Source organism: Portunus trituberculatus, chromosome 49 (genome assembly GCF_017591435.1).
Source record: "Portunus trituberculatus isolate SZX2019 chromosome 49, ASM1759143v1, whole genome shotgun sequence".
In the NCBI taxonomy this organism is placed as follows: domain Eukaryota; kingdom Metazoa; phylum Arthropoda; class Malacostraca; order Decapoda; family Portunidae; genus Portunus; species Portunus trituberculatus.
This window is the reverse complement of record NC_059303.1, coordinates 20,027,649-20,037,483: the sequence shown is the minus strand read 5'-3', so window position 1 is coordinate 20,037,483 and position 9,835 is coordinate 20,027,649. Positions and strand designations below refer to the sequence as shown.

At 40.8% G+C, this 9,835-nt stretch overlaps 1 protein-coding gene across 1 annotated transcript; it reads left to right on the top strand.

The window, feature by feature from the left end:
• The first annotated feature begins 1,522 nt into the window (after positions 1-1,522).
• On the top strand, positions 1,523-1,864 carry LOC123499295. Its single transcript, XM_045247096.1, has one exon. The coding sequence runs from the start codon at positions 1,523-1,525 to the stop codon at positions 1,862-1,864; it is 342 nt and encodes a 113-aa protein (XP_045103031.1).
• Positions 1,865-9,835: the final 7,971 nt, after the last annotated feature.

The window sequence follows — 9,835 nt, the reverse complement described above, 5'->3', positions numbered from 1 at the left end:
ATCTTATATCATCGTTAATTTGTATATCCCTTGTAAAAACTAGGTCCAATCTCGCCGGCTCATCGTTTCCTCTGAATCTTGTGTTTTCCTTTACTCTTTGGACCATCAAATTATCTATCATTAGGTTCAGGAATCTATCTCCCCAGGCTTCTTCCCCCATACCACTTTCATAATTTTCCCAGTCCACCTCCTTACAGTTGAAATCTCCTACTAATATCACTTTTCTCCTTTCTTTAATGATTCTTGTAAGACTCCTTATTGTGTCATCTATCATGTCTTTATATTCTTGATTAGTCCATGAATTTGTTTTGGTGGCACATATGTTCCAATGATTGTTAACTCCTTTTTATTAATATGTATCTTAATATACAGTATTTCTGATTTTCCTTCCCAAACTCCACTTGATTTACCACTATCTCCTTCCTTAACATCATCATGACTCCTCCTCCTCCTTTACCCACTCTGTCTCTCCTCCATATATTATACCTTTTATCTATGTCTATTTTTATTGCCTCATTTAACTTTGTTTCCACCAGGCATACAATATCTGGTTCTTCTTTCTTTATGTAATCTCTTAATTCTAATTTACTAGATAAAATCCCATCTATGTTTGTATACATCATTTTTAATCTCTTGTTCTTATCATTTTTAGTTAAACTTGCTCCATTTTTTCTCTTCCTTCTCTTTTATATACCATTTCCTTATCCTGTCTCCTATAATTCTCCAAAAAATGCCTTCTTCTCCTCCTCTGACCTTTCATTATTTTTTCTCTTGCTTCTGCCACCAGTTCATTGTGTCTCTTCCTTTCCTCCTCGTTTCTATTTTTCTTTATATATATATATATATATATATATATATATATATATATATATATATATATATATATATATATATATATATATATATATATATATATATATATATATATATATATATATATATATATATATATATATATATATATATATATATATATATATATATATATATATATATATATATATATATATATATATATATATATATATATATATCTTTGCAACCTTCTGTTTCTCTGAGTTTTGTTTTTCTATATAGTACTTCTTCTGTTGCTGCTTGTGATTTTAGTAATATCTTAATTGGTCTCACTGTTCCTTCTTGATATGGTCTCATTCTATGGATTTACTCTATTTCCTCTTCTAAGTTCTGTCTATCCTCGTCATTTAGATGTTTTAGTAGGTCTTTTACTGATTTCATTTCTTCCTTTTCCCTTCTTGGTCTATATCTAACATTTTTTTTCTTTCTCTTACTAAATTTTCTTTTTTCTTCAGGACTCCTATCTTTTTTTTTTTTTTTTTGTGTGTGTGCACATGTATATTTATGTGTTTATGTGTATGTATACATATATGTGGTTGTGTATGTATACATGTATATGTACATGTGTATGCTAAATGTATGTATACATGAAAACTCCATAATAATTCCAATACCCAAGAGCGACAATGATGTGAGACCCATATCTCTTACGTCTTGTTGCAGCAAAATGATGGAGAGAATCCTACTAGAGAGACTTAACTATGTTATCGAAGACCAACTGCATGAGTCACTCTGTGGTTTTATGAAGGGGAAAGACACATCAGGAGCTTTCACTAACTGTCTGACTAATGAGTATGACTACTGCAGGACCTTCATTGACCTAAAGGGGGCGTTTGATAGGGCTAATGATGATATAATACTATTTAAACTGGCAAACATGGGTGTCAACGGTAAATTACTACATTGGGTCGGCGACTATCTGTATGACAGAAAAGCAAGAGAGTTTTTTCAGGGAGCCATCTCCAATGAAAAATGCATGGAGCTTGGCACCCTTCAAGGGGGTTCTTAGTCCGGCACTCTTTAATGTTCTTATGAATAGAGTTGTAAAAGAAAACTTTGGACGGGGAGTTAATATCACCTGCTATGCTGATGATATTCTAATACAGAGCAAATCTATGAAAGCAATGCATGAGGCAATCTCGAGATTTACCCCCTTGTCACAAAGACTGGGCCTTATTATCAATGAACGTAAGACAAAATTTATGTGTCGAGCCAAGACGAGACAGGAGCTTCACATAAACAACCAAAGCATTGAGAGAGTCACCTCTTATAAATATCTAGGCGTGTATATTGGTTACACTGCTGAGAGTAAGGAGGCAGAAATCAATTACCTTAAGACACAGTGTTGTGCAAGACTAAGGGCCTTGAAGGTCCTAGCCTGGCATGGCAGAGGCGTTGGCGTGCCAGTCCTGAGAACATTGTATATCAGCACAGTGAGGTCTCTCTTTGAGTATGCCAGCCCCGCACTCTCGTGCTACGGTGACGGGAGACTTGAAAAACTTGAGAAAATTCAAAACCAGGCTATGAGGTTTATATTAAAATGTCCTAAAAACACACACACAAGTGCTATGAGGTAGGAACTAAACCTGCCATCACTAAAGAATAGAATCACTGAAATTAGTGTTACATCTAGTGTTAGACATTTAAGAAGTAAAAGGTGAAAAAAACGAGAGAATAAAAAATATAAGGAGTAGTGGAGTCTCCCTGAGTCATAAACGAGATATTGTAGCGAGGCTGGCGTACAATTTTGATGTGTATGACATACCCAACAATGATATAGAGCAATACACAATAAAAAAAGTAAAGCCATGGGAAGCTAAAATCCCAGACATATGTATAAAGCAGCTTAAGTATAAGAAGATGCAGTATTTTCCTGGGGAACTAAGAGGACTCTTTGAGCAAGAAATAGAGGATATGAAAAGTGAAAAATGCAATGCAAGTGTTCTGTGATGGATCAGTGAGGGAAGACGGTAGAGCTGGTTGTGGAGTGTTTTTGAGGCGAGTGACAGAAAACAGGACCCAGGTTGACGAGGGGTACTCGTATAGATTAAGTGACCACATTTCTTCCACACAGGCTGAACTGTGTGCCATAAAGTGTGGACTTGACCTCCTTCAAAACATTGGGGAGACGTGTGCTTTTTTAGTGACAGCAGAGGGGCACTCGGAGCACTGACGAGTAAACACCCAGTACACGCAGACGTCGTGAGTGAGTGTAGGTTTACTATTTCAAATATTGGAGAGAGATACATAAAATTCATATGGTTGCCATCCCATGTTGGAATATGTGGGAATGAGAGAGCAGACCAACTCGCCAAAGAAGGAGTGGAAAAAGATTAAATTGAAATAATCTGCAAAACAACTCTGGCACAAATCTCCAGCAAAATAAAATCTAAATATGTTGAACAAGAACAAAGTGAAATAGTGAATAAATGTGAAAGAAGTGAATCTCTTAATCATTATTTAGATGTTATGAGTGCTACCAACTTCACTTATGGAAAGTATCGAGTCAGCTGGAAAGACAGCGTGTGCACGAGACTGCGACTCGGATACAAATATTACTGGGAATTAGGTGTGTGGTGTGAGGCCTCAGCCAGGGAGTGTCGTTTGTGTAGAGAGCCTGACGCCCACACACTCGTCCACTACGTCCTCCAGTGCCCCGAGCTGGCATACGCCAGAAATGACAATATTACGTCCACAACACAACAAATAATATGGATGTTCAATAATGGAATAGTCACAGAACTGCTGCAAAGAAATAAAAAAGTGAAACAAATTATTGCTTAGGAAAATACTAAACATGTAAATACGTATAATATATACAACAATTATCTATCTATCTATCTATCTATGTATACATATGTGTATATGTATATGTGTATGTATGTGTATATATGTATGTATATGTATGTATGTGTATATATATATATATATATATATATATATATATATATATATATATATATATATATATATATATATATATATATATATATATATATATATATATGTGTGTGTGTGTGTGTGTGTGTGTGTGTGTGTGTGTGTATGTGTATGTGTATGTATATATACTCAAAGATCTCCTGTATACTTTATAAAACATTTAGGTGTAACTTGTACTAGAAAATTCAAGCTTGGGATGATGGCTACATAGGTACTCTCATCCCTTTGAGAAAGGACTCATCTGTTTGTATGTGTTACTTAACTCAATAAACCTATCAAATCAAATCAAATTCTCTCTCTCTCTCTCTCTCTCTCTCTCTCTCTCTCTCTCTCTCTCTCTCTCTCTCTCTCTCTCTCTCTCTCTCTCTCTCTCTCTCTCTCTCTCTCTCTCTCTCTCTCTCTCTCTCTCTCTCTCTCTCTATTTATACCAATTTACATAGATATACAGAGTTTTGTACATTATACATTACATACTTTCGTACAATATTAGGCTAAAGAAGTCACAGTTAATGCCTTCTATCCGAAAGCCTACCTCTGTCTGTCTGTCCGTAGCAGCCACTCATTCACTGTACACTTGAACTGCTGCGTGGACCAGCAGCCCTCTACACTCGCTTGCACAGCAACAAAAGCGTTCCACAAGCTGATATACGTGTTGTTGGTACCATATTCTGCACCTGGGCTGGAGCAGCTCCCCAGGGGCACGGATGACGGTTCTGATGGCAATCTCGGCCTGTCGGGAAGGCTGCTGGAGTTCATGCAGGCGAGCCACCCTCTGCTGCTGCACCTTGAACATGACGGTGAGGCCCGCCACGTCCCGCCGGTGTTGGAGGGTGTGCAGTGTAGGGTGGAAGCCGAGCTCACTCTCCCTGATGAGCCTCGCCGCTCGGTCCTGGACCTTGTCCAGGAGAGCGAGATGTTTGCTGGCCGCGCCGCCCCAGGCAAGGCAGGCGTATTCCAAGGAGGAGCGGGCCTGCGCCTTGTAGAGCAACTCCAGTCCTTTGGCGTCCAGAAGGTAGGAGATTCTCCTCAGGGATGCCAGCTTCCCTGAGGCCTCTCTGGCTAGTCGCTCCAAGTGGGTCCTGAAAGTTAACTTACGGTCGTAAGTTACCCCAGCACCTCCACCTCCTCCCGCGGCGTCAGTGTCTCCCCGTTGAAGGCGAGGCGCAGGGCTTCACTCGTCCTGGTGATGCTTAGCAGCTGGGTTTTGTGAGCAGCAAACTTAACTTGCCACTTCCTTCCCAGGCTGCGATGCGGGTCAAGGTGGCGTTGATGTCACAGGTGGCTCTCTCTCTCTCTCTCTCTCTCTCTCTCTCTCTCTCTCTCTCTCTCTCTCTCTCTCTCTCTCTCTCTCTCTCTCTCTCTCTCTCTCTCTCTCTCTCTCTCTCTCTCTCTCTCTCTCTCTCTCTCTCTCTCTCTCTCTCTCTCTCTCTCTCTCTCTCTCTCTCTTCCTGCTCGCCCTTGCACTCACCATGCTCCTGAATCTGGAGAACAATCCCCCGACACAGTTGATACTTGTAGTGTTTGGGAAGTGAAGGACCGGAGTGAAGAATGCAGACTGATCATTTCCCCTCGACCAAATGGAGAGCTTCGTTACATCAAGTGTGTCTCCGTGTAAGGTGAAACCACACTCAGCACGAGCGAGTTACTGTGTCCCTTCCATCACTCTTGCTCGTTGCGAATGTTTTATTTCATTGTGTTAACAATGAGACCCGTGAGGCCGCGACGCTTCCACTGCAACTCAAATCCATTCTAGTCTCTTTTATTTAGTGTGGAGGAGGTATTGAGACCTAAAAGCCAGTAAAGAAAACCATGTTGGATCGACAGCGGAACTCTCCTCTTGGTCCAGTCAGTTAATGAGGGAAGAAGCAGCCTGATCAAGGGCAGATTTTACCTTTAACTCAGCGGCACAAAGTTGCGTGGGCCTCGAATACCAAGAGGATAAATGCGAAATCTCTCGACGAAGGGACACAGGTTGAAGTAAGATCATCAACGCTGCACAGCTATAGTTTCCCATGAGCTAGATAATGCTGTGAAATTATTTCTTCAATATCTAACGTCAGTTAGATATTGAAGAAATATCTCTTAGGTATTTCACACCAACGTGTTACGATCTGGTCTGAATATTTTCATGAGTCCAGTCACTCATCATTGCTGGCAGTCTGTCATTATGCTTCTTAAAGTTAAGTACAGCTGGAGACTAAGCACGAAACTAAGTCTTATGTTTGTGCTAAACACATTCCCTTTACTCAAGAATATTTGCCACTACGACTTCTGGCTTTGTATTAACAAAGATTCTTATATTTTGTTTTAAAATTGATCTTATCTCTTAATAAGTATTAAATCTGAGTCTCGGTCTTGGTCTAGATATGCTGAGAGGAAATATTAAGTCATAATATGAAAGAGCAAAACTGTAATTTTTTTTTTTTTTCTCAATTTGGAGTTAATAGTGCAATCTTTCTCAATTTCGAGTTAATAGTGCAATTTTTCTGCATTTTTTAATGAAATAAAAACTATAATTTATCATATATTTTATAAGGATATGGGAGCATAAATTTGTGTATATGTACGTATAAGCAAATTCCATCAAACAAAAGGCGTGTGTAATTTGTCTCAGAGTTTATGGTATTGAGCCCAATTGGCCCACTCCCCACATTAAGCAGTGCCTTATTTCCTACCTTATTTGTTGAATAACACTTTATTTGATACTTATTACTAGTTTCGGCGCATCATTTCTTCCCTTGGAGTTCTCCAAGCTCTCCCCGACTCTTCCGCCAAGTCTGCCACAAATAACACTCGTGCAGGTGTAATCTGTTATATCAGAAAGTTTAGTCACTCAGGTCATCTGATAAATCTTGCGTAGACTGGCTTGGTCTTCTTGGCGGTCGTCCATCTTTAGTAAACTGATCTCAGCATTAATCTTAAAAGATAATCCACCTCCGGACCTGTCTTAAATCTAAGACCAATTCGGGAGGTTAAGATAAAAATCAAGACAAAAGTTCGTCTAAGACAAAGTTCCACACTTGGATATCTTTGTTAATACGACCCCTGAGTCTTAATACTTGAATAAATAGCAAAATTAAAACATAGTTTTACGTTTTCATCACTTTTACTAGTCTCTGGATAGTACACGCTTGCATGGTATTGCTTAGGTCTGCTGATCGAGTCTCGCTCGGGCTTGTGAATTTAATCTGTTTACAGAAAGGTTACTGCTGTGGTTGTAGCGCTACAGTGGAGAATTGGGTTCGCCTGGCTGATGTTCTGGAGAGCATCATATGTGGAGTTCCTCAGGGTTCTGTCCTGTCACCCACTCTCTCTCTATTATTCATTAATGACCTTCTTAACCAAACTTCTTGCCCTATCCACTCCTATGCTGATGATACCACCCTAGATCTTTCCACGTTCTCTCAGAGACGACCAACCCTTCAGGAAGTCAACAGATCACGCGGGGACGCAACGGAACGCCTGACTTCTGATCTTTATAAGATTTCCGATTGAGGCAGAGAAAATCTAGTAGTTTTCAATGCCTCAAAAACTCAATTCCTCCATCCATCAACTCGACACAACCTTCCAGACAACTATCCCGTCTTCTTCAATGTCACTCAACTGTCTCCCTCTTCCACAATGAATATCCTCGGTCTGTCCTTTGCTCATAATCTTAACTGGAAACTTCACATCTCATCTCTTGCTAAAACAGCTTATATGAAATTAGGTGTTCTGAGGTGTCTCCGCCAGTTTTTCTCGCCCCTCCAACTGCTTACTCTGTATAAGGGCCTTATCCGTCCCTGTATGGAGTACTCTTCGCATGTTTGGGGGGTTCCAGTCACACAGTTTTGCTTGATAGGGTGGAATCGAAAGCTCTTCGTCTCATCAACTCCCCTCCTCTCACTAACTGTCTTCAGACTCTTTCTCACCGCCGAAATGTTGCATCCCTTTCTATCTTTTATCGCTATTTTCATGGTAACTGTTCTACTGATCTTGCTAACTGCATGCCTCCCCTTCTGCGGCCTTGCTGCACAAGGCTTTCTTCTTCCTCTCATCCCTATTCTGTCCAACTCTATAATGCAAGAGTTAACCAGTACTCTCAATAATTCATCCCTTTCACTGGTAAACTCTGGAACTCCCTCCCTGCATCTTTATATCCGAATTCCTACGACTTGTCTTCTTTTAAGAGGGAGGTACCGAGGCATTTGCTCCCTAATTTTAGCTGACGGTTTTGGCACTTTTTACACTTTTTAGAGAGCCAGCACTCAAGTGGGCCTTTTTCTAACTTTCTTTTTTTTGCCTTTGGCTGGTCCTCTTCCCTACGTAAAAAAAAAAAAAAAAAAAAAAAAAAAAAACGAACTTTAATTTTACTTGTACCGGGCTGACCTTGAGGTAAAGCTGATTCTGAAAGGTTGCAATCTGTATTAAAAGACTGGAAAGCATTGTAACAGAGAAAGAAGAACAGTGTATGAGACAACTGAAGGAAGGGATGGACGATCTAAAAATCGGTAGAAAGTTCAGCAGAAGAGAATGTTCGCCGGGAGATGTGTTGCTAAGTGTTAATAGTGACTTAAATAACTGAATATAAATTATTTATAATAACCTTTAAGCAATGTGGGTATAGGGTCTGATTTTGCGCCAAACGTCTTGTTATATTAAGTCTTTTCTCTCATCAGTATTCCTTTATGAATACATGTAAACCAAGCGCGTTGCCTTGATAAGGATTCTAGCCACTACCTGACTTGACGCTTGCTAGAAGGTTAGTGCTAGCTGAGAGGATACCTGCACCTCCAGTAGGTGCCGCTCGTCAGTGTGGACAACAAGCCTGGTGTGGAGTGGTGAGCTCCCAGTCTCCTGCAAACATTTTGTCACCTCTTCCAAGTCCAGCGGGTTATCATGTTGTGCCGGAGCGTCCTAGTGGCGGCGACGGCGATGGAGGCGCTGTGTCTTGGCATGGATGCCCCTCACCCACATCGCCAGTATCCATTGTGCCCCTCCCAGCCTTCCTGCTCCTCCCGTGGCACATCTAATGCCTCCTCCCATCTCGAGTGTTCCTGCGACGCCAGATGCAGGGAGTACGGGGACTGCTGCCCCCGACTCTTAATATTACAATGAAGATGAGAAGAGGAAGAACGTGCACGAGTACGTGTGTGTCGCAGATACGCTAGAACAACACCGAGATGCAGGCGCTCTGTATGAGGGGAAACACAGCACAGGACATTATTCACGACGTCCCCGTCACACATTCTAGATTATGGAGTTCTTATACCCATATCATCATCATATATATATATATATATATATATATATATATATATATATATATATATATATATATATATATATCAATATCCACCAAAGTGTGGATGGCGCATTAGAGAAACGTCAAGAGCATTACTGCTCAATAAATGTTGGCAAGTTTCAATGAGCGTGAGTCCTTGAGGTAAGAAATGGGTGACAAGTGGGCACTGCAGGCAATAATGGTGGAGGGTATTGCCGTGGGGCGCATCGCACAGCCTGCATGAAGAGAAGTGAGGCCCGTCAGCATCACCAGCCACCTGCCACACTGGTCGCCAGCCAAGCCTGAGGCGAGCACACACCACGTTGTGTCGCCGAACCAAAAGTCCCCTGCGACGATACTTGTATTGCTGAGGGATGAAATGATCATAATGCTGGATGGACGCACTGGTGGCTCGCTCTGCATCACTGCGGTGGCGAGTTGGGGAGAGAGAGAGAGAGAGAGAGAGAGAGAGAGAGAGAGAGAGAGAGAGAGAGATTATCAAGTTTTGCCTTTTATTTTATCGGAGAGACTTTCACTATATAGGGTTACAATATTTGACTAATCTGTGTAATCTGTATTAATATGTAATTTATTATCATTATTAACATCATTATCATCATTATCTCTCTCTCTCTCTCTCTCTCTCTCTCTCTCTCTCTCTCTCTCTCTCTCTCTCTCTCTCTCTCTCTCTCTCTCTCTCTCTCTCTCTCTCTCTCTCTCTCTCTCTCTCTCCTCCACATGTAATTAAGTTCGGGTACATACATGGAAACGCACACA

Bases quoted from the DNA above. Each gene is read 5' to 3' on its own strand.
- LOC123499295 (XM_045247096.1), top strand. From the start codon at position 1,523: ATGATGGAGAGAATCCTACTAGAGAGACTTAACTATGTTATCGAAGAC.